General features: G+C 49.8%; 3 protein-coding genes across 6 annotated transcripts in view; all 3 read left to right on the plus strand.

Annotated features, from left to right (window-relative positions):
- Positions 1-999: 999 nt before the first annotated feature.
- Positions 1,000-12,541, plus strand: LOC149346655 (uncharacterized). 4 transcript variants are annotated; one of them, XR_016292442.1, is made up of 2 exons: positions 1,000-1,346; positions 2,885-3,387. XR_016292442.1 is itself a non-coding variant. In XM_089586589.1 (2 exons), exons 1-2 carry the CDS (start codon positions 1,230-1,232, stop codon positions 12,254-12,256), a joined length of 348 nt encoding a protein of 115 aa, XP_089442715.1. In that variant the 5' UTR covers positions 1,000-1,229; the 3' UTR covers positions 12,257-12,541. The 4 variants fall into 4 exon arrangements, 2 of the variants coding, with proteins under 2 accessions (XP_089442715.1, XP_089442714.1); XM_089586589.1 differs by lacking the exon at positions 2,885-3,387 and adding an exon at positions 12,026-12,541; XR_016292443.1 differs by lacking the exon at positions 1,000-1,346 and adding an exon at positions 1,359-1,544.
- A 5,497-nt stretch (positions 12,542-18,038) lies between these two features.
- Positions 18,039-24,516, plus strand: part of LOC149346656 (uncharacterized) — a 57,622-nt gene continuing 51,144 nt past the window's right edge. Inside the window, exon 1 of the mRNA XM_089586591.1 lies at positions 18,039-19,226. Within this exon, the coding sequence (XP_089442717.1) occupies positions 19,110-19,226 (117 nt within the window). The 5' untranslated portion in view covers positions 18,039-19,109. The remainder of the gene's footprint in view (positions 19,227-24,516) is intronic.
- On the plus strand, positions 19,238-22,359 carry LOC149346657 (uncharacterized). The gene is made up of 2 exons (XM_089586590.1): positions 19,238-20,178; positions 21,841-22,359. Exons 1-2 carry the CDS (start codon positions 20,008-20,010, stop codon positions 22,171-22,173), a joined length of 504 nt encoding a protein of 167 aa, XP_089442716.1. The 5' UTR covers positions 19,238-20,007; the 3' UTR covers positions 22,174-22,359.

Genomic DNA, 24,516 nt, shown 5'->3' on the forward strand with positions numbered 1-24,516 from the left:
TCCATGCAAATTCTTTCAAAATTTTCCAGAAAAGTTCTGAAATTTTCGCCTTTTCTGAAAACACTTAAGCGAGATCGCGTTCTAATACTTCTGAGCGTGTTAAGTTCACGCGTGAGTTCCTGCATCTCTCTTTAGTTTGTTAGGGACGAGGTAGCGACATCCCACCGCTGCCACCAGTTTGTTAGGGACGAGGTAGCAGCATCCCACCGCTGCCACCAGTTTGTTACGGACGAGGTATCATGGTCTTGTGTTGAGCTGTCGTGATGCAGCGTTCCTGCAGCTCACTTGTAAATATTCCTGTATAAATTCCTCTAATTGTCTTTTCCCAGCGGCCTCGTCTCAGACGTCACAACCATTTCGACCAAATGAAAAGCGTGACATTTCTGTCGACAACCCCTGCTTACAACGATGAGGCATTAAAGGCTTCCGCCTTAAAATGGTTTGGGTTGGGCAACCAAGGAGAGCCCATGCTATTATACGAGGCTAACAACAACATCTCTCAAGATACCCCAAAACCGCAGAAACACGAAGAAATAACAATAAAGTGATTCCTTCCCTGAGCCGCCGCGGTGGCTCAGTGGTTATGGTAATCGGCTGCTGACCCGAAAGACGCGGGTTCGATCCCGGCCGCGGCGGTTGAATTTCTTTGGAGGAGAAATTCTAGAAGCCCGTGTACTGTGCGATGTCAGTGCACGTTAAAGAACCCCAGGTGGTCGAAATTTCCGGAGCCCTCCACTACGGCGTCTCTCATAGCCTTAGTCGCTTTGGGACGTTAAACCCCATAAACCAAACCAACCGATTCCCCCTCTGCGATTTCCGGAGCCCTCCACTACGGCGTCCCTCATAGCCTTAGTCGCTTTGGGACGTTAAACCCCATAAACCATCCTCCCCTGCGCTGGCAACCTACGAACGCGGGTTCGTTCGCGGGTCCGCATAACGCTTGTTAACAGCGAAAGCTCCCGTTACGGGCGTTTCATGAATGTTTTTATATTTTAGTTGTGTCTTCTCTTTCCTCCGTCGCGCATTTGTTCTTATTTAGTATCGCTCGTGAATTACGTCATATCAGTCACGTGGTCGCCACATTCGCCACCGTCCGCTCGTGTCGCGCTCGTGCCACCGTCCGTATAAGGGTGCCTCGGTGCAGCGTTCGTGGCCACTCGTCCGCCCCACCAGTCTCTCGCTGCCACGTCGGCCGCCCCACCTTCGTCGGCGACGCAGCAGTACCGGGTATGGAGCGTTGCAGGAAGAAGACCGGTGGCAGCCATGGCCGCGCAGCTCACCCCCTCGCTCCTCATTGCCATGGCTCCTTCCCTGACAGCTTCGACTCTGACCTGTCCTCTGTGGAGGTGAGCCCCGACTTCCTGCCAACAGCCGCAGTTCTACTAGACTTGAAGGTGCCTGCTGGTCGTCCGGCTCCAGGCGACGATGTTCGGAAATAGTCGTGAAATCGTAAGCGCCGACAGTGTGCTGTCCCTCCGCACGAAGCACAGGCCGCAGTTCTCTTGATGACGGCGAGAGCTGCTTCCAATGATCAGAAAGAACAGGTGAAAAGAGCGCTGACGCAGTAACCTTCACTCTCCATTTATATGTATGATCGATCAACTTAATTACTCATTTTCTGCGTGGCATTAACAAAGGAAGAAAAAAACTAGAGGACGCTTAAGCTTAGCCTTTAAGAGTGGAACGCGACAGCGCGTGGCCGCGCTGACAGGGAGTTCACCGAATGCCATCGCCCGTTCGGCGCGATTGCCCATTGCAAACAGCCTCGAACGCATATTTCAATTTTTTCTTCAATCTTTTCAATTTTTTGACCAGTTACACACTCTTTTTCTTAATTACCATCATCGAGCACTCGCTTTTCATTGTGAGCATTTCGATATCTTTGAACACCCCCTTTTTCCAATTTTTGTATCTCTTTCATTTCTGTAATCAATTACAATATCATTAACTTGTCATCGCCTATCGCGCACCAGCCCATCATCGATCACTAGACGGCTTTTCGACCGCATGTGCTGTATGCACTGTCGCGTTCAGCTTTTCATACATATGCGTTCAGCGATGAACAACTAGTGCCTTCGTTGTGGTGAGCGAAAAATATCATGCTTTGCCTGCCGGCTTATTGCATGATACGTTTGCCTTGAGCTTGATAAATAAGTTCTTATTCGTGGCGGAACAATGTCGCCTTCTGATGCCTTTGTTTACTCGACCACAAAATAAGCGCGCAGTAACACTCCTTCCATTATTTTTTTAAGCAGACTAATGAGCCGGAGTACGCGGGTTCTAACGCGACCGCGGCGGCTGCGTTTCGAGTTTCACCAGAGCCGCCCGTGTGCTGTGCGATGTCTGTGCACGTTGAAGATCCCCAGGTGGTGGAATTTATTCCGGAGAACTCCTCTACCGCTCCTCTTTGATTCTTCTTTCACTCCCACCTTCCTCCCTACCCTTACTGCGCGGTTAGTGTGTTCATCGAGATGTGAGACAATTACGCGCCATACATAGCGTGGCATTAAATGGAATACACTGCTACAGCTGACTCATTTCTCCATTTCTGCACCGTCATTCTTCGCCTTTTCCTCATTTATTTTGATGTAATCAATGATTTATAAACTGTAATCACTCTAAGCACTTGGCTGGGTTTCAAAGGGCTGTCACACTAACGGCTGAGCCGAGTCAGCGTAGTAGTGCTCGGTGCATGCAACGCTCGATATCACGCCATTTGACGTGGGAAAGAGATATAGACTGTACGCTTATAGCTGTCGATGTGACGAAGCGTCCGTTTTCCAAGCACACACCGGTGGTGGTAGGCGGGCATGAGTGGCCACTATGTGAACGTGAATCTACTGCGTATACTGACCCACCAACCCCGTATTTCTTCCCCATGCAGCAACTCCACACGTCCCAGCGCAGAAGGCGGCTCGAGTACATCCTGCCACATGGGGAGCGGACCATCCACGGATCCTGCGGTTGTGGAGTCAGCCTCCATCTACCGCCCAGGACCGCAATCATGGATTCTGACTGTAACCCCCCCCCCCCCCCCCCGCATGTTGCGTTTGCCAGCTACCGTGCAAGAGCAAACGCACCATGGCTCTGCACCTGGGCACGCACATCGGGGAGCGGCTCTGACTGAAGTGCAGCGCGGACCTGGTCAGCCACGCACATATGCACTTCCAAGGCACCGGCGGCGACTGCCTGCAGGGCTTCTGCGAGGAGCCATTGGCGCAGAAGAGGGACTGTGACGAGCATCTCTGCTTGAGGCACACCCGTCGTGTGCTTCACTATCCAGCGACTGCGGCAGCACCCCAATATGGGACAATTTCGATACGACGCCATAATTCGCCGGAAAATGACAACCGGCAGCGTCGATGCAATAAAAACGTTATTTGTTTATGTTGAAGCCTCCATATTTTAGAGCGGTAGCTGTTAGTCCGACGTCTTGGCGAAACTCGACCTCTGATCCAGCACCTTCAGATCCCTGTACCAACCGTTTCACCGGCGGCGACCCGCAGCATGCTTGGAAAATGCCTCTCTCTGACGGAGAGGTGGAATACGGGAGTGGAGTGGTAGAGCACTCAGGAATAGTCTCCCTACTAATTTCAGCAGCATGGAGATCTTCAACGTCTTTAGACATCGCACAGGCAGTGTATACAGCTTGTTCGGTCAAAAAATTGGCAACCATTACGTTACTTCATAATGCGAAATTTGAGCGCAGCACATCAGCTGTTTCAGCTTTTTGATAGATTGAGGCTAATTCGAGGAAGACGTTTACAAGTAGACAAGTTTTAGAGCGCAGCTCTTTGGCGTGCAACTCTACCAGGGAGTCCGCGGAACGCTATCGCCCGTTCGGCGCGACGCCTTCCCTGGAAACACGTTTAAACGCATATTTCGTTTTTCTTTAATTGTTTCAATTAATAATTTGATGAATTACGCACTATAAATTTTCTTAATTACCATCATCAAGCATTCCATTTTCATTCTGAAAATTTTGACATGTTTGAACACCCCCTTTTTTCAGTTTGTTCATCTCTTTCATTTCTTTGATGAATTACAATGGCGTCATCAACTTGTCATCACTATCACGTTTACAAGTAGACAAGTTTTAGAGCGCAGCTCTTTGGCGTCCGTTCCTGGGTTTCGCGTCGTCGTCGGCGTTGTCGTCGGCGTCGGCCTCGTAACCAGCTCCGCCCCCCTTTCATCCGCAGCTGGGGTGGACTCACTATCGGCGTCAGCGGCATCAGTCAGTCGCTGCTATCTCTTCCCTCCTCCCTTTATCGTGTTGTCCGCTTGCTGCGCGCGCTTCTGCCCCCATCGTTTGCCGCTGGGTGTACACGCCGCCCCCCTCCCCCCTCTTCCTGCGAGTCTCCGGTTGTCAAAGCGCCGGCTCGAACTTAATTCCTTTCTTCGCTCCTCCTCCAATGCAACCCCTGTGCGGTGGCAATCAGAGAGCCAGATCGGTGGCGGCGGATCTGTATATGTGCACCGCCCGAGCCGAAATTGCCGCTGCCGTTCGCCCTGTGCGGTGGCAATCAGAGAGCCAGATCGGTGGCGGCGGATCTGTATATGTGCACCGCCCGAGCCGAAATTGCCGCTGCCGTTCGCCACTGCGAAATTATCTGCCAGTTCTTTCTGAGCCATGAGCGAGACGACCGATGGAAGTCCTCCGTCTGCTAAAAAAAAATTCTGTGATAGCGCATACATGTGTTGCTCGATTTCTTTGCCTCAATCTATCGAAAAGGTGAAACAGCTTATTTGCTGCGCTCAAATTTCGCGTTAGGAAGTAACGTAATCGTCGGTAATTTTTTTCTTCTTAGGTTTAAATGGTTGCATTTTTATTTTTCACACACATTCCTTCCTCAAGAAACACTCCGCTAACTGTTCTTGTTATGAAGGAAGCTTTGTGGTAGAAGGAATAAAATAACTGCCTGTAGTTTACCTCTGGTTGAACCTGGAGGATTGCGAAAGCAACATCTGCGCCTAGCCACGTATTGTTGCGTCAGCTACATTGCCCACAGTCTCGCCGTTTCACGTGCTCTTGCACGACCATACTGCGCATGCGCGAGGAACAAGTGACGTCACTACGAACAGCTAGCGTGCCTCGCCGCGCACGCTCACTTCCCTTCCCTTTCCTTAAAATGAACGGAGTGTAAAACGTTAACGCCAACGCCAATGAACACCTTGAACGCCCATGGCCTATGGCTTCAGCGCCGCGTTTCTGGCCCAACCGTTGTCAATGCGTGCAGCTCAACATCACCCCACGTACCTATAAGCACTATTCAGGCGTCCGCTTACCCAGGGAGCCATTATGATCTCCTTTTTTCCTTAAAATAATCGGAGTGTAAAACATGGTCAACGCCAATGAACACAACGAACGCCGCGTTTCTGGCACAACGTTGTCAATGCCAACGCATGCAGCGCACATCTGTCCCTCCCGCCACGTAGCTTAAAGCACGATTGAGGTGTCCACTGCTCCAAGAGGGCATTTAGGCGCCTTCCCTCTGGTGTCCACGAGATGTGTGAGACACATAGTGCGCCATTTCCTTTCCTCAGAAACCAATTTGCCCATTTTGCCCTCTGCTTTCCAAGGTCCCGCTCCATTCGTTTCGCGGCTTAAAGTGCGTACAACGGACAACGGCGACGGCTCGAAATGCAGTAACGGGCGTCAAAGAGCCGCCATTCCCTTTCGGTGCGGTTGAGGTGATTACCTAGATGTTACAATTATTAAGGCGAAAGCCTTTAATGCCTCATACTGTCGTTAGCAGACGCTGTTGGCAGCCGTGCCGACAGACGCGTCGGCAGCGATGTCGACAGACGCGTCGGCAGCCGTGTCGACAGACGCGTCGGCAGCCGAGTCGACAGACGCGTCGCAGCCGTGTCGACAGACGCATCGTCTGATTTGTCCGCCTTTGGGCGTCACTGCTTAAAAAGAAACTGTGCCGAGGGTGGGAATCGAACCAGAGCCTTTGGCATTTCAAGCGGAGACGCTGCCCACGAAGGCTCAAGGATCGGGCATGAATAAAGGCGCATCTAGGGAATGCATCGGTTTCATAAATGAAATAAATGGAATAAAGTGAAGGAGAGGAAAAATAAAAATAAGAAAATAAACAAAAATAAAAACGAAATAAAAAATACGATATGAAAATAAAAATAAAAACAATAAAAATAAGAAAAGAACAAAAATAAAAAAATAAAAACCAGAATGTTAAAAATAAAAAATGAATAAAAACAAACAGTGCGCCAGGAAACGTTTTCGCCTTGCAGCACTTTAGAGAGCCAAAGTGCCCCCTGAATGTTTGTCTGCTTTAACCGTCCTGTGACCATTCTTAAGATCCTATTGCGCCATTACTTCGCTCAAAAATGCGTTGCGATCAGTGTTTCCAACGGCCATGTCGTCGCGCCGAAAGTGCGATGGCGTTCCGTGGACTGCCTGACGGCGCTGCAACGCACTGTCGCGTTCCACTCTCGAAAGCGAATGTTCTGCAATTTTTTCTGCATCTTTGTACTTCTCAAGTTTTCACGGGAATTCTCCCTTGTACACATGGTGCGTTAAAGTGTAAGGTCAATGAGAAAAATCACTGGCGGATAAGCGCAGAAACTTCCTCGCGTTGACAGGCATCATATCTGCCGACGCAAACCCAGCAAACGATCACGGCAGTGGCGAAATCTAAAATTCAAGGGGGCACTTTGTTGACCTGAAGTACGGAGAGGCGGGAGCCTTAATCGCGGTGTTGCTGCTTGTGTCACTGATGTGTGGTTACGATGTTAAGCTTCGCCTCTAAGAGTGGAACGGGACAGCGTCTTGCAACGCTGCCAGGGAGTCCACAGAACGCCATCGCCCGTTCGGCTCTACGCCTTGCTCGTCCGTAAATTGGTTTCTGAGGAAAGTAAATGTATCTGTCTAGCATATCTCGGTGGACACCTGGACCTCGCGTAAGGGCTGGGAGGAAGATGGGAGTGAACGATGACACCGTATTCACTAGACGCGCCTTTGTTCATTCCAAACCATGGAGCTGGCATGGCGGAGTGGTTAGCGTGCTCGTCTCGCACTCCGGAGACCCTGGTTCGATTCCCCAACTGGACCAATTTTCTACTCGGCTTTATTTATGTCTCCGGTCGTACTAGAAAGGTTAATTAGGCTAATTAGTTAATTAACCAATTAACTGAACTCAGTCCCACTTACTTGGAGCATCACTATACCATTCCTCTAATTGGTTGCGCGTGGTTACTAGCCAAAGTACAATTAACCTCGTTTGAAATTCGCGCACTGTGACGTCGCAACCATTTCGACCAATTGAAAAGCGTGACACTTCTGTCTACAACTCCTGCTTACAACGATGAGGCATTAAAGGCTTCCGCCCTAAAACATAGACGTGGTCCCCAATATACAAAACTAGTGTGCGGGCAGTGGGAGACTCTGCGGTCCAGAGACCGCTGTGAAGACCAACAAGGTCCGGAGCAGCGAGTTCGACGGGCGGCAGTGGCCAGCGCAGCCTTGGACTGAGGTCAACCTACCACTGTTTAGAAATGGTTTGGTTTAGAAGTGGACGCAGTCGACAGGGAAGACTCCTAGGGATGCAACCTGCCCTTCTTGTGGTAGACTCCCCCGGTGTTCCTCTCCCGTGTGCTTTTCTTTTGCCTTTACTATGTACAGGTGAATGCCAACCTTTACCTCCCGATTCTTGGCCGATCCCCCTGTGTGGGTATGTGCCATTCTGTCAAAGGCTACAACAACAAGCACAAGGAGAGCCCGTGCTATTGTACGAGGCTAACAACAACAACAACATCATCTCTTAAGATGCGCCAAAACCGCAGAAACATGAAGAACTAACAATACAGTTATTCCTTCCCTGCGCTGGTAGCCAACGAACCCATAACGCTTGTTAACAGCGAAAGCTCTCGTTAAAAGCGTTTCATGAATGTTTTTTTCCTTTTTAGTTCCGTCTTCTCTTTCCTCCGTCGCGCATTTCTTCTTCTTTAGTACAGCTCGTGAATTACGTCATATCAGTCACGTGGTCACCACATTTGCCGCCGTCCGCTCGTGTCGCGCTCGTGCCACCGTTCGCATCAGGGTGTCTCGGTGCAGTGTTGGTGGCCACTCGTCCGCCCCACCAGTCTCTCGCTGCCACGTCGGCTGCCCCACCATCGTCGGCGACGCAACAGTGCCGGGTATCGAGCGTTGCAGGAAGAAGACCGGTGGCATCCATGGCCCCGCAGCCCACCGCCTCGCTCCTCCTCATTGCCATGGCTCCTTCCCCGACAGCTTCGACTCCGACCTGTCCTGTGTGGAGGTAAGCCTGGACATTCTTCCAACAACCGCAGGCAGTTCTACTGGACGCGAAGGTACCGCTAGTCACCCGCCGTATATCAGCTTCAGCCGACGATTCTTGGAAGTAGTAGTGCCATCGGAAGCGCCGACAGTGTGCAGTCCCTCCGCACGAAGCACAGACCTCAGTTGTCTGAACGACGTCGAGAGCAACTTCCATTGTTCAGAAAGAACAGGTGAAAAAGCGCAGGCGCAGTAACCTGCACTCTCCATTTATATGTATGCTCGGCCTACTTAATTATTCATTTTCTGCATGGCATTAACAAAGGAAGAAAAAAAAAATTGCTGAGGCTCAGCTTGGCTAAGCCTGGGGAATGCGAAGCATATTAGTGTCTAGGCTTGGTAATACATGGCTTTCCTTGGTTTAATACTTGGTCATTTTAATACAACCACTAGAAGCCTTCGTCGTGGGGGAAGACAACGGCATGGCTACAGCGGAACGCCGACTAACGCCGAGACGCGCGTTGGGTGAGCGCCTGGATTGCCACGGAAGCCGCGTCTGCCTGCCCGGTGGAGCGAGCGTTTCACCTACACCGAGTGTGAACGCGCGTTCGAAATGCGCGGGAATGCGCGGGTGTGACGGCTAGGGGTCCCACGGCGACGGCGCGAGGTGGAGGCCGGCTCTCTCACCCGATGTCACGTGGTGTGACGTCACGGTGTCACGTGGCGTGACGGCTAGGGGTCCCACGGCGACGGCGCGAGGTGGAGGCCGGCTCTCTCATCCGATGTCACGTGGTGTGACGTCACGGTGTCACGTGGGGGTCCCACAGCGACGGCGTGAGTGGTAGCTCTAGCAATATGCTTCGCATAAAAACTAGAGGACGCTTAAGCTTCCCCTTTAAAAGTGGAACGCGACACCGTGTTGCAGCGCTGCCACGGAACGACGCCTTGCCCGTCGGAAACACCTTCGAACGCATATTTCATTTTTTCAATTGTTTCAATTAATTATTGGACCAATTATACACTCTAAATTTTCTTAATTACCATAACCGAGCACTCGCTTTTCATTCTGAGCGTTTTCACACCATTAAACACCTCCTTTTCTCCAATTTTTGTATCTTTTTCATTTCTTTATTTAATAACACTAATACCAGTAACTGGTAATCGCCTATGGCACAGCAACCAATCATCGATCACTAGAACCACAAATTACTATGCGATTTATTTTACGCGCAGCCCTCGATTATTTCCGACACACGGAGCCTACTACGGTGCCGGCTAGTCGACCGTATGAGCTGTATACGTTGTCGCGTTAAACTTTTCACATCAGCATAGCATTTATTATCAGCATAGCACGATAATATTATATTAAACTCGCGGCCTGTAGAAATTGTTGAGCAGTTTAAATGCCTTGGGGTTATATTTTCTGCCAGTATGTCATGGGATTATCATGTCAATTATATCTTCAAAAAAAATAGCTCTAATCACTGGTGTTATAGGTCGTCTAAAATACATACTTCCCACAAAAACTAAGATGCTGGTATACAATTCAGTATTCAACTCGCATTTAAACTATTGCTAGTTGGTGTGGGGCACTACAACATTCACTAACCTTGACAGTATTCATTTAATGCAAAAAAGATATCTCCGAAATACATAGAATTTACCGTTCCGACATCCAAGCGCAGCTTTATTTTGTCATTCCAGAGTTATTAAAGCACAGAATATTTATAAATATCGCCTCAGTGTTACTTTTAAAACAGAAATCAAGAAAAATGTAACAAATCTTAAAAATTTAGCAGAACTAAGGAAAAAAGAATCAGTCTATCCTACAAGACGTGGCAAAGAATGGACAGTGCCAACACCTCGACTAAATCTTGGTATGGAATGCCTTCAGTACACACTTCCATCTCTTCTAAATAGATATATCCACATTAACCTCGATTTGTTTTCTTTTTCACGTCGTGAACTACATAATTTGGTTTTGAATAACATGGTTTAAGTTTCATTATGTATACATAATGTATACATAATGTATACATAATGTATACATGTTTCGTATACATAATGTTTCGTGTATTCTCTGGTGCTTCCTTGATGTGCTTGTTTTTAAAATTGTATAAGCTCTTGTGTTGCCTCCCTGTCAATAATTAGGATTGTAGACTCGTCAAGCTGCCAAAGGCAGCTTTTTTCTACGATTCCTCCATCTGTATAGTGTTAGATGGGAAATAAACTTTGATTTGATTTGATATGTGCATTCCCCGATGAAAAACTAGTACCTTCGTTATGGTGAGCTAAAAATATCTAATGCTCTGCCTGCTGGCTTATTACGTGATACGTTTGCCATGAGCTTCATTCAATAAGTTCTTATTCCTGGCGGCCCAATCTCGCCTTCTGATGCCTTTGTTTACTCGACCACAAAATAAGCGCGCAGTAACACGCCTTCCTTTAATTTTTTAAGCGGTCTACTGAGCCGGAGTACCCGGATTCGAACGCGATCGCGGCGGCCGCGTTTCGATGAAGGCGAAGCGCAAGAGGCGCCCGTGTGCTGTGCGATGTCAGTGCACGTTGAAGATCCCCAGGTGGTCGAAATTATTCCGGGCCCCTCCACTATACCGCACCTCTGATCTTCTTCCACTCCCACCTTCCTCCCTTCTACTGCGCGGTTAGTGTTCACCGAGATGCGAGAATTTCTGCGCCACACGTAGCGTTGCATGAAATGGAATATGCGGCTACAGCTCACTCGTTCCTCCATTTCTGCACCGTCATTCTTCGGCTTTTCCTCATTTATTAAGGCGAAAGACTTTAATGCCACATCGTTGTAAGCAGGAGTTGTCGACAGAAATGTCCCGCTTTTCAATTGGTCGAAACGGTCGTGACGACACAGTGCGCGAATTTTAAACGGGGCCAATTGTACTTTCGCTAGTAAACATGCAACCAATTAAAGGGATCCTATAGTGATGCTCCAAGTGAGTGGGAATGAGTTTAGTTCATTGCTTAATTACCCAATTAGGCTAATTAACCTTTCTAGTGAGGCCAGATAAATAAATAAAACCGAGTAGGAAATTGGTCGAGTTCGGGAATCGAACCCCGGTCTCCCGAGTGCGAGACGAGCATGCTATCCACTCCGCCATGCAAGCTAGATGGTTTGGAATGAACAAAGGCGCGTGTAGTGAATACAGTGACTCAGTTCACTCCATCTTCCTCCCTTCCCGTTACGGCGAGGTTCAGGTGTACACCGAGATATGCGAGATAGATGCATTTCCTTGCCTCGGAAAACAATTTACCGACGAGCAAGGCGTAGAACCTCACGGGCGATGGCGTTCTATGGACTCCCTGGCAGCGTTGCAAGACGCTGTCGCCTTTCACTCTTAGAGGCGAAGCTTAACATCTTAACAACACATCAGTGACACACGCAGCAACACCGCGCTTAAGGCTTTCGCCTCACCGCACTTAAGGTCAACAAAGTGCCCCCCTGAATTTTGTTTTGATGTAATCATTGATTTATAAACTGTAATCACTCTAAGCACTTGGCTGGGTTCCAAAGGGCTGTCACACTAACGGCTGAGCTGAGTCATCGTAGTAGTGTTCGGTGCATGCAACGCTCGATATCACGCCATTTGACGTGGGAAAGAGATAGAGACTGTACGCTTATAGCTGTCGATGTGACGAAAAGTCCGTTTTCCAAGCACACATGAGTGGCCACGATGTGAACGTGAATCTGCTGCGTATACTGACCCACCAACCCCGTATTTCTTCCCCATGCAGCAACTCCACACGTCCCAGCGCATAAGGCGGCTCGAGTACATCCTGCCACATGGGGAGCGGATCATCCACGGATCCTGCATGCGGCTGTGGAGTCAGCCTCCATCTACCGCCCGTGACCGCAATCATGTGTTCTGCCCCTACGCCCCCGCATGTTGCGTTTGCCAGCTACCGTGCAAGAGCAAACGAACCATGGCTCTGCACCTGGGCACGCACATCGGGGAGCGGCTCTGACTGAAGTGCAGCGCGGAGTTCGCAGCACAGCCAATGCCACGGCGCCCATGCCCTTGCAACCGACCGGCGGAGACTGCCTGTAGGCTTCTGCGAGGAGCTACCGCCTGAGAAAAGAGACCCCCGACGAGCATAGGCAACTCCGCCAGCGTCAAATATATAGCGCCTTCGTTGTCCCGTTAGCGACTACGCCAGCGCGCGAAGATGGGACAATTTCGATACGACACCAATATTCTCCGGAAAATAATGACCGGCAGCGTCGATGCAATAAATATGGGTTCTCTCCTGCGTGTAGAAGTGTATTATTTGGCTCAGGTGTTCATGACACAATGCAGTGATTGAGCAAGTTGATGTGCTCTCCTCAGAAGGTATTTCAGAGCCCTTTTAACGCTGTCGCGTTAATGAGTAACGTATTGGAAGTAAAAAGGAGCTACGTCTATCTAACCCGGTAGTGGCTGCAAATTCGAACCTTATGAGTGGCATAAGTAGGAGAATAATGGGGTGCAGAATTTCGCAGGTACTATCCGGTTATGAATGCAGCCTACCGGTATTCCTCGAGACAAAAAATCTCTGCCTCTCCCGTAACCGAGAGTAGAGTAGGCATGAAATGTTTACGGGCCTAATGTCATCTCGGTGGACACCCGAACCGCACCGTACAGGAAGGGAGGAACGCCACCACCCGTACAGCGCGATGCCTTGCCATTTGAACGCAAGGTTTTTTTGAGGAAAGGAAATGGCGCAGTAATTCTCTGCCATCTCGGTGGACACCGGAACCGCACCGTAATGGAAGGGAGGAACGCCACCACCCGTTCGGCGCGATGCCTTGCCCTTTGAACGCAGCGCTTCTTCCCCGGATCACGGATGACAACGAAGTGTAACGTGGCATTTATGTGCTTTTTGCACGCGTTATTAGAAATCGGAAATTATAATTCCGTGCATTATCAAACCCACAGCTCCACTGATATCTTGATAAACATTGAGAAGGCACTGGCAGCAGTTATTTTTTGTCTCGTTGGGAGACCAACCGGCGCTTGCATGCCGGTCGCGTAGGAGGGCTTAGAGAGTCTCGTTAAATCTCAAGTCTCGTACGGTGCCCGGATGTTCTCGTTTCAGAGCCCGGATGACTGGAATTCAGTGCCCGGATGAGTGGATTTCAGTGCCCGGATAACTGGAATTCAGTGCCCGGATAACTGGATTTCAGTGCCCGGATGAGTGGATTTCAGTGCCCGGATGAGTGGATTTCAGTGCCCGGATAACTGGAATTCAGTGCCCGGATGAGTGGATTTCAGTGCCCGGATGATGGCTCTCGGTCTCGGCGTGACGTCACCACACTGCCGACAACGGGAGCTAAAAGCATTTCATGCTTAAAACGTTGGTATTCGTTTAGTTCGACGACTTGCCGAAACTCTCTGACCCAGCACCTTCAGATCCCTGCACCAACCGTTTCACCGGCGGCGAGCCGCAGCAGGCTTGGGAAATGCGTTTCTCTCTCTCTCAATGCTGTGACGGAAAGGTGGAAGATGGGAGTGGAGTGGTAGAGCGCTCCGGAATAGTCTCCCTAATTATTGCAGCACCTGTGCACTACCTACATGGTTAATGACATGTGGCGGTGTTTGTGTTGCAGACACCAGTTTTATCTGCGTCTACTCACCGCGATGCGAGTGCCAGCCAGCGTTTGTGTGTGCGAGTGCCAGCCAGCGTTTGTGTGTGCGTGTGTGTGTGCGTGTGTGTGTCCGTGTATGTGTGTGTGTGTGCGTGCGTGTGCGTGTGTGTGTGCGTGTGTGTGCGCGTGTGTGTGCGTGTGCGTGTGTGCGTGTGCGTGTGTGTGTGTGTGTGTGTGTGTGTGTGTGTGTGTGTGTGTGTGTGTGTGTGTGTGTGTGTGTGTGTGTGTGTGTGTGTGTGTGTGTGTGTGTGTGTGTGTGTGGACATCACCCGTGAAACTCATTGTATTATGCCATCATCAACCTTCATTCGCACTTTCCTTTTCCTCCTCTTCCCTTTCCCCTGTGTGGAGTAGCAGGCCAAGGCCATGTTACCACCGGCCGACCTCTCCACCTTTTCCTGATTAAAATTCCTTTCTCTCTCTGCAGCAACATTGAGATCTTCAGTGTCCTTAGACATCGCACAGGCAGTGTATACAGCTTGTTCAATGTAGCTGACGCAACGATATATATATCTACGCGCAGAGGTTGCCTTCGCAATCCTCCAGGTTTAACCGGAGCTAAACCACAGCCAACTTTATTTATCCGAACACGAACCTTACTTCATGACAATCAAGAACGGTTAGCGGAGTGTTTCTTGAGGAAGGAATGTGTGTGAAAAATAAAAAGTTGTCTAATTGTAAAGACGTCTTCCTGGAATTCGTGTCAATCTATCAAAAAGCTGAAACAGCTGATGTGCTGCGCTCAAATTTCGCATTAGGAAGTAACGTAATGGTCGGCAATTTATTGGAGAGTTTTAGTATAGCGTTAGCGTGATAGCGGACCTAAGGGAAATTACGTTAGTGTACCGCAAGCAACTGAACCCCACAAACAGTTTTAGTATAGCGTTTTGAAAACGTTAAAGGCCGTCTGGTTGACAGGGAGGCGAACGGTCCTTCTAAAATGGTCGACACCGCCGCTAACTTGCCCAAGTATAATATTTCAGAGTTTTTTAAACGAATTATTACTGCAGCGCTTATTTTCGTCTTCAAAATGACCCCGAAATTGAAATAAAATGAAATAAAAACGTAAAACAGTGGCACCATCTAGTAAAGGCAGTGTTAATTACACTGATCTCCACTAGGGGATCTGGATGCCGTATCGGGCGCCCGAAAGTGAAGCCACCGGAAGTAAGCGGCCTTGTCCCGGAAGTCAGCCTTTGGCAGTGCACAGTGCATGAAATCGGACCTCAGCACGGTTTTTCAGTTCCAGTTTTGTTTTCCCAGTTAGCATTTCGTCTTTTCGTCGTTCTCGTCTTTTTACATGACAATACTTACCTGTTGCGCCGTCAATTGAGCGAGGAGACCAGCGAAGACTTCGGGAAAGACGTTTCAAAATAAGGGCCCATTGTATCGCAATGGGACGACACTAGCAGACGACAGGACGTCGCTACACTCAGCAAGAGCCTCGTCTACTCGGCTCAGTGTCGTATCGTTTGCCTAGCTTCGCCTACTCTGCTCTTTACTGTGATGCTTGTTCCCACGCTCAAGCCCAAGTTATGCTGTCAATGGGGGATGAATTTAAGAAAGAATAGGTGGAAACCTTCACCAGGCAGCTGACTTTGCAGCGACCATTTTACCGAATTATGTTTAGGCCGAACCGGAGCGAGGGCTAGGCTACTATCTTGTGAGGTGTCGACGGTGTTCGGTTGGTTCACATTAGCGCCTCCAAAAGGTATGGTACTGCTTTTTCGACGCAGTGTGTCATCTACTGGTTCGTATTGTAGGAAGTTAAGCCTGAATGGTCTTTAATTCGTGGTGCTTGGTGCAGTTGATTATTAACAGCGCTTCTCACGCGCACTGCAGCATTCGTCTTTCTTGTCAGTCGTTTCTCTCGCGCTGTGCCTTTTCATTGCTGCACGAACATTCGGTTTTGAGATGACCTAGCCTCATCGTCATTCTACTACTTCTCCTTTACGCTCGGAAGACAGGAACCAGGCAAGAACATAGTGTTCAATGCACGTACCCCCTTGCCAAGGCAGGGTGAGACCTGCATGCCTGTTTTCTTCGCTTTCGCAGAAATTACAGGGTTCTGCACACAATGCTCACATTTCTCGCGTTCAGCTTGCTTGTTCCTTTCAAATGACAGCAGACATTACACGAGAACAACGCAAAAAACTGACAACGAAAGGGCGAAAGACGCAACTTTTTGCATTGAAATACACAGCAGACACCCGACTTCCGGGACGAGCGGTCCAACTTCCGGTGGCTTCACTCGCGCTCGTCTCTGAAAGCGGGAATGCGGCATCCAGCCACCTAGTGGAGATGGTTAACTACAATCCGTTGGAGCAAGAATATTTGCCATGACATGACTTCTAATGTTCAAAAACTTTTGTAAATTTAATATAAACTCACTTTACATAATTTAAATCTATGAAACACGACGAAAAAGCTCAAAATATATTTTTGTTTCGTTCCGGACGTTTGTGCTAGGTTTCGGCTGCGTTTCGGGCAGTTGCGGACGGTATCAGTGCAGCTCGAGGTTCCATTAGGCTTCCGCGCTCCAGAATCGAGAGCGTATCTCAAAAACTGGGCTGAATTGCAGCTTAAACTTTACCGTCGAAGCAAGGTAAGTCATAGGGAAAAGTGAAAACACGAGTAGTTGCCGGTAAACACGCCGACCGGAATCGCAAGAGCTGCTGAATCGGCTGAAGCGGGTGGTGGTGGCGAAAAATTTATTTCCACATAAACATCAGGAGGTGAGGTATGAGCTGACCCAGAGGGGGCCAGCCCTCACAAGTACTAGGTGGAGGTCCCTAGTTCGAGACCCCAGTGGCGTCGGCCGCGGCCCGGGCTCGCGTGACAAGGGCCCGTTGGGCGTGCAGGTCAGAGCAGCCGAGCAGGGTCGCCTCCCAGTCCTCCCGGTTTGGGTTGGGGTGAGGGGGGATAGCAGGGTTGGAGGGGCAGGCCCACACCATGTGGTAGATGTCCGAAGACTTCTCCGCACAGTGCGGACAGCTGCCCGAGAAAGAAGGGTCGAAGTGTTTGAGAGCTGCCAGGCACAGCAAAGTATTAGTATATACTTGCCGCAACGCAACTGCCGCAGCGTTGCGGCAGTTGCGGCTTTTGCGCCCTTAGCGTGGAAACATGGCGGCGTCCTTTCAAGCGACAGCCGCCCGCTTCAGCGGGAGTGAATTCGAGTTCCTGATCCTCAGGGCTTACTCGTTTAAAGATATTTCTTTACTTTATCAATCTGTCCATGGTCTTTATCCCCGCCCGTGTAAAGGTCTCTCAAAGGCGGACGAGCGACTTCTGCTTCGCCTATATACTAATACTTTGCTGTGCCCGGCAGCTCTCAAACACTTCGACCCTTCTTTAAATTGCGTGCGGACGCTAACGCTATTTCCCCGTTAGCGTTCTGCGCATGCGCACTCTGGACCCGCTATTCCGCTATGCACGCAATTACGCAAAGCGCGCAATACTAAAACACTCTATTGCCCACAGTTTTATTTATTTATTTGAACATACTGCAGGCCCTTTTCGGGCCCATGCAGGAGTGTTTACAATGCATCATTGATCAAACAGAGTAAAAACAAAAATTCAAAAATACAGAGATGTTCTCTGACCCAAACACAAAAAGAGTAGGAGAGAATTAAACAGAAAAGTCAATTTTTTCGATATAATTAAGAAATAGTTCCACGGACGTACACTTCACCGCATCTTCAGGCAATTTATTTGCGCGACTATACTGCGCATGCGCGAGTAGCAAGTGATGTCACTACGCACAGATGGCATGCCTCGCCGCGCGCGCTCGCCTTCCTTTCCTTAAAATAATCGGGTGTAAAACGTTGACAACGCCAACGCCAGTGAACACCTTGAACGCACATAGCCTATGGCTTCAGCGCCGCGTTTCTGGCACCTTGTCAATGCTTGCAGCTCACATCTCTCTGTGATCACCCCACGTACGATTCAGGCGTCCGCTGACCCAGGGAGCCATTATGCGCACTTCCTTTCCTTAAAAAAATCGGAGTGTAAATAATGGTCAACGCCAATGAACACAACGAACGCCGAAGGCCTATGACTTCAGCGCCGTGTTTCTGGTACAACGTTGTCAATGCAGCGCACATCTGTCCCTCCGGCCACGTAGGTTAAAGCACGATTGAGGTGTCCACTGCTCCGAGGGCATTTAGGCGCCTTTCCTCTTGTGTCCACCGAGATGTGTGACACATAGTGCGCCATTTCTTTGCCTCCAAAACCAGTTTACAGATTTTGCCCTCTGCTTTCCGAGGACCCGCTCCATTGGTTTCGAAGCTTAAAAGTGCGTACAACGGACAACGGCGACGGCGACGCCGCGAAAAGCAGGAACGGGTGCCCAAAGAGCCGCGCTCTAAAAGCCGTCGGCGTCGTAGTAGTTGTCGGCACCGCGCGCGTCGAAAAAAATGAGTCCTTCACTTACGGTGAGGTTCAGGCAATTACCGAGATGTGACAGTTATTAAGGTGAATGCCTTTAATGGCTCATACTGTCGTGACCAAGACGTGTTAGCAAATTTGTCCGCGTTTCAGATTGGTGGAAATGGTCATGACGTCACTGCGCGCGAATTTTGACGGGCGTCCACCGACGTATGTCAGACAGTTACTGCGTAATTTCCTTTCCTCAAATACAATTTTCATTTTCTTCATTACTGCCCTTCTTAATCTTTCTGCTTTCACTCCCACTTCCTCCCTTGCTGTACGGTGCGGTTCGGGTGTCCACCGAGATGACAGAGAATTACAGCGCCATTTTCTTTCCTCAAAAAGCGTAGCGTTCAAAGGGCAAGGCATCGCCCCGAACGGGTGGTGGCGTTCCGTGGACTCCCTGTCAGCGCTACAACACGCTGTCGCGTTCCACTCCTAAAGGCAAAGATTAAGCGTCATTAATTGGCAGTTAATTAATGCACCAACAGAATGTGAAGTGAACAAACGCGTAGCAGAATGCAGCACTCAGGCTTTCGAATTTCACCGCTTTAACCGCTAAAGTTCCTCGTAACTTTTTTCGTAGTGTGTCACGTGGTCAGTCACGAGGTCACCACATTCGCCGCCGTCCGCTCGTGTCGCGCTCGTGCCATCGTGCGTACAAGGGTGCCTCGGTGCAGCGTTCGTGGCCACTCGTCCTCCCCACCAGTCTCTCGCTGCCACGTCGGCCGCATCACCTTCGTCGGCGACGCAGCAGTGCCGGGTATGGAGCGTTGCAGGAGGAAGACCGGTGGCAGCCATGGCCCCCCAGCTCACCGCATCGCTCCTCATTGCCATGGCTCCTTAACCGACAGCTTCGACTCTGACCTGTCCTCGGTGGAGGTGAGCCCCGACTTCCTTACTACAACCGAAATCAGCTCTACTGGACGCGAAGGTGCCTGCTGGTCACCCGGCGTTTGTTAGCTCTAACCGACGATGCTCGGAAGTATAGTAGTGCCATCGGAAGCGCGGATAATGCGCAGTCCCTCCGGACGAAGCACAGATCGCAGTTGTCTGAACGACGATGAGAGCAGCTTTCATTGTTCAGATAGAACAGGTGAAAACGCAGGCGCAGTAACCTGCACGCTACATTTATATGTATACTCGGCCTACTTAATTACTCATTTTCTGCGTGACATTAACAAAGGAAGAAAAAAAAACGAGGACACTTAAGCTTCGCCTTTAAGAGTGGAACGCGACAGCGCGTTGCAGCGCTGCCAAGGAATCCACGGAACGCCATCGCCCGTTCGGCGCGACGCCTTGGCCGTCGCAAATAGCCTCGAACGCATATTTCCTTTTTTTTTTTCTTCAATTGTTTCGATTGATTTTTTGACCAATTACAGACCCTATACTTCATCTCACAAGATGTTTGCAGCACTACGGAAGGTAGAGCTCTCTCGTCCAATCAGGGCTGCAGAAACGCAGAAACTAGTCCCTCGAATATTTGAGGAGTGTATGACTATTAATCAAAACAATAAGCATTGCAACTAAAACATGATTTGGACAGGTATATTTAAATTGTAGGGAGTGTTTCAATCACTGGTGAAATTACCAGACAAAGCCCGTACGGACACAGCTCTGCGGAGGCCTGCTGCGAGGTAGTGATGCGTCGCCACTTTCCAACATGGCGTCGGTCGAGTCTGTTGTGTCTCCTGTGTGCTCTACACCGACAGTGCGCTGTTTCCCCAAGCAGGCGAAGCAGGTGGCTTTAAATGTTCTTGAAGCGCTTCGCGTCGAGTGCGGGGGCAGTTGGAGTACAAATGCGCTCATCAAGAGGACGGCAAAACTCACGCAGGTGAGCGAGCGAACGCTTTACAAGTGGACAACGGAGACGTTGAACGCGGGCCGAGTGTTGTTGAACGCGGGCCGTTTAACGTGCGTTGCCTCTCGCGCAGCACATGGGCTTGTTTTGCATTTCGCCACCATCGACACTCGGCTGCCTCGGCACGCTGGAGTAAATAAATTTATATGCACATGACACGATTACTGAAATTTACTGCGACGCGACAACAGAGGAACTGATGAGAACAGGTCGCGACAAAAAAGAAAGTGGGGCTAGTCCCTTTGGAACAGGCGTCCGCCTGTCCAAAAACAAACCAAAAAAAGAATAAAAAGACATCAAGCGCCACCTGCTATAGGTAAAGTCCCTAGATCAGCTTTTTTTAGAAAAGCTCATAAAGGGACTTTAGAAAGAAGCCACCTGGACATCAGGTGGATCGAACCACAGGCGCGTAGGAACACACTAATGTAGTGCGCGCCATCCTGATTGGACGAGAGAGCTGTACCTTTCGTAGTGCTGCAAACAGCTTGTGAGACGGAGTTATAAGTTTTCTTAATTACCATCATCGAGCACTCGCTTTTCATTCTGAGCATTTCGACACCTTTGAACACCCCCTTTTTCCAAGTTTTTGTATCTTTTTCATTTCTGTAATCAATTACAATAATATCATTAACTCGTCGTCGCCTACCGAACACCAGCCAATCATGGATCACTAGAACCACAAATTACCATGCGATTTTTTCTAGGCAGGCCCCCATTATTTCCGACACGCGGAGCCTACTACGCTGACGGCTCTTCGACCGTATGAGCTGTATACGTTGTCGCGTTAAACTTTTCACATATGTGCATTCCGCGATGAAAAACTAGTGCCTTCGTTGTGGTGAGCGAAAAATATCTAATGCTCTGCCTGCCGGCTTGTTACTAGATACGTTTGCCATGAGCTTGATTCAATAAGTTCTTATTCCTGGCGGCCCAATCTCGCCTTCTGATGCCTTTGTTTACTCGACCACAAAATAAGCGCGCAGTAACACGCCTTCCTTTAATTTTTTAAGCGGTCTACTGAGCCGGAGTACCCGGATTCGAACGCGATCGCGGCGGCCGCGTTTCGATGAAGGCGAAGCGCAAGAGGCGCCCGTGTGCTGTGCGATGTCAGTGCACGTTGAAGATCCCCAGGTGGTCGAAATTATTCCGGGCCCCTCCACTATACCGCACCTCTGATCTTCTTCCACTCCCACCTTCCTCCCTTCTACTGCGCGGTTAGTGTTCACCGAGATGCGAGAATTTCTGCGCCACACGTAGCGTTGCATGAAATGGAATATGCAGCTACAGCTCACTCGTTCCTCCATTTCTGCACCGTCATTCTTCGGCTTTTCCTCATTTATTTTGATGTAATCATTGATTTATAAACTGTAATCAGTCTAAGCACTTGGCTGGGTTCCAAAGGGCTGTCACACTTACGGCTGAGCTGAGTCAGCGTAGTAGTGCTCGGAACATGCAACGCTTGATATCACGCCATTTGACGTGGGAAAAAGAGACTGTACGCTTATAGCTGTCGATGTGACCAAGCATCCGTTTTCCAAGCACACACCGGCGGTGGTAGGCGGCTTGTGTGGCCACGGTGTGAACGTGAACCTGCTGCGTACTGACCCACCAACCCCGTATTTCTTCCCCGTGCAGCAACTCCACACGTCCCAGCGCAGAAGGCGGCTCGAGTACGTCCTGCCACATGGGGAGCGGACCATCCACGGATCCTGCGGTTGTGGAGTCAGCTTCCATCTACCGCCCATGACCGCAACCATGTGTTTTGCCTGTACTCCCCGGCATGTCGCGTTTGCGAGCTACCCAGCAAGAGCAACAGAACCATGGCTCTGCACCTGGGCACGCACATCGGGGCGCGGCTCTGTACGAAGTGCAGCGCGGAGTTGGCCAGCTCATCCAATCCCACGGCGCACATGCCCTTCCAGCCGACCGGCGGCGACTGCCTGCAGAGCTTCTTTGGGGACCTACTGACAGACCAAATCGACCCCGACGAGCATCTCCGCCTGAGGCAACGCCACCAGCGTCATATATAGCGCCTTCGCTGTCCCACTAGCGACTACGCCAGCGCGCGAAGGTGGGACAATTTCGATACGACGCTAAAATTCGCCGGAAAATGACCGGCAGCGTCGATGCAATAAAAATGTTGGTATTTGTTTATGTTGAAGCCTCCATCTTTTAGAGCGGTAGCTGTTAGTCCGACGTCTTGGCGAAACTCGGCCTCTGACCCAGCACCTTCAGATCCCTGCACGAACCGTTTCCCCGGCGGCGACCCGCACCAGGCTTTGAAGATGTGTGTGTCTCTCTCTCTCCCTCTCTCTCCATGCTGTGACGGGAAGGTGGAAGATGGGAATGTAGTGGTAGAACACCCGGGAACAGTCTGCCTAATAATTGCAGCAACATGGACACCTTCAACGTCCTTAGACATCGCACAGGCTAAGGCACCCTGCGCATCCAACTACAGCGCGACGCGCGCGCCACTGGCGGCGGCGCTCGCGTCCCTGTCAGGAAGGCGGGGGCAGTCTGTCGAGAAGCAGTTGTGCGCCTCCTTCCCGAGCACAAAATGACCCATACCAACAGCAGGACACATTGCTGTGTTGTAGGATGCAATAATGCTTATATAAATTCGCCCCGGACAAGGTTTTATGGATTTCCAAAGCGACATTGGGAGACGGCCCACCCTTCGCGACGGTCAACATGCGCGCGCGATTTCTGGTCAAACAATGGAAAAACCCATGTGGTAGACGCTTACTTGACTCATGCATTACCTCATACACAGGTTTTTGGCTCATGGCAAATTCAGCAGACTCGGAGGAATGCTAATAGCTCTCTGGGAAACCTTCCCTCTTCTTGCACCCACGATTTTCGGTCATTGACCTGGCTGTCAATAATGTGTGGGCTTAAAGAGCCACGCCGAAGAAGCCCAAACTTTGCGCAGCAAAGAATCGTTTACCTTAGTTCCAGTTATGCGCGAAATCCTTGCGCGCTTCCACTGCGCCTTGTCGTCCAGCGTCTTTTCCGACAGTAAAGGCACGTTTCCAGGGGCAACGGCAACATGCTCCTGATAAATCTTTGGCTCCACATCTGAACGCTGGGTGATAATTTATTACAATCCTAATGTAGAAGATTCAGGGTACTTGCACTCAATGTGTAGAAAATAAAGCTTGCAATGAAATCCCGCTTTATGAGCGCATAATTTCTGGTAGAATCCTGCGTGAAATAGCTGGGATACAACTCCTTTTTTGCAGGATCCCAGTCAAAAAGCTTTATGTTTTCCGCGGGAGTTTGAGTGCGCACAGGCGCTTCGCCGCAGCTTGCATCCTTTTCTGCTTGCAAAAGCTCGTTCATTGGACATCTCATCAAAACACTGACGCACGTGTTGCAACGATAATGAGCTGGCAGTTCCTGAAAAAAATGGGAAAATATGAGTGGCAGATTACGCAATGGGCCACCTCCCAAACTACCTCTCTATATGTAACTTGTAAAAATTATGAGGAACTTTAGCGGCTAAAGTGCTGAAAGGCGAAAGCCTGAGTGCTGCGTTCTGCTACGTGATTGTTCACTTGACATTTTGTTGGTGCATTAATTAACTGCCAATTAATGACGCTTAAGCTTCGCCTTTAGAAGTGGAACGCGACAGCGTGTTGTAGCGCTGCCACGGAGTCCAAGGAACGCCACCGCCCGTTCGGCGCGATGCGTTGCCCTTTGAACGCAACGCTTTTTGAGGAAAGGAAATGGGCTGTAATTCTCTGTCATCTCGGTGGACACCTGAGCCGCACCGTACAGGAAGGGAGGAAGTGTGAGTGAAAGAAGAAAGAGGGGCCGTAATGAAGAAAATGAAAATTGTATTTGAGGAAAGGAAGTTGCGCAGTAACTGTCTCACATATTTCGGTGGACACCCGTCAAAATTCGCGCGCGGTGACGTCACGACAATTTGGACCAATCTGAAACGTGGACAATTACGCCTTGCTCGTCGGTAAATTGGTTTCTGAGGAAAGGAAATGTATCTGTCTCTCATATCTCAGTGGACACCTAAACCTCACCGTAAAGGGAAGGGAGGAAGATGGGAGTGAACGAAGATACCGTATTCACTAGACGCACCTTTGTTCATTCCAAACCATCGTGCTGGCATGGCGGAGTGGAAGCGTGCTCAACTCGCACTCCGGAGACCGGGGTTCGATTCCCAAGCTCGGCCAATTTCTTACTTGGTTTTATTTATTTATCTGGTCGGACTAGAAAGGTTTAGTAGACTAATTAGTTAAGTAAGCAATTAACTAAACTCAAACTTACTTGGAGCATCACTATACGACCCCTTTA

Source organism: Amblyomma mixtum, chromosome 4 (assembly GCF_055824585.1).
Source record: "Amblyomma mixtum isolate Tamu chromosome 4, ASM5582458v1, whole genome shotgun sequence".
In the NCBI taxonomy this organism is placed as follows: Eukaryota; Metazoa; Arthropoda; class Arachnida; order Ixodida; family Ixodidae; genus Amblyomma; species Amblyomma mixtum.

Bases quoted from the DNA above. Each gene is read 5' to 3' on its own strand.
- LOC149346657 (XM_089586590.1), top strand. From the start codon at position 20,008: ATGGCGTCGGTCGAGTCTGTTGTGTCTCCTGTGTGCTCTACACCGACA. The intron at 20,179-21,840 runs GTGAGCGAGCGA...TTCCCCGTGCAG, and splicing joins GGACGGCAAAACTCACGCAG to CAACTCCACACGTCCCAGCG.
- LOC149346655 (XM_089586588.1), top strand. From the start codon at position 7,911: ATGTTTTTTTCCTTTTTAGTTCCGTCTTCTCTTTCCTCCGTCGCGCAT. The intron at 8,283-12,025 runs GTAAGCCTGGAC...TTCCCCATGCAG, and splicing joins CCGACCTGTCCTGTGTGGAG to CAACTCCACACGTCCCAGCG.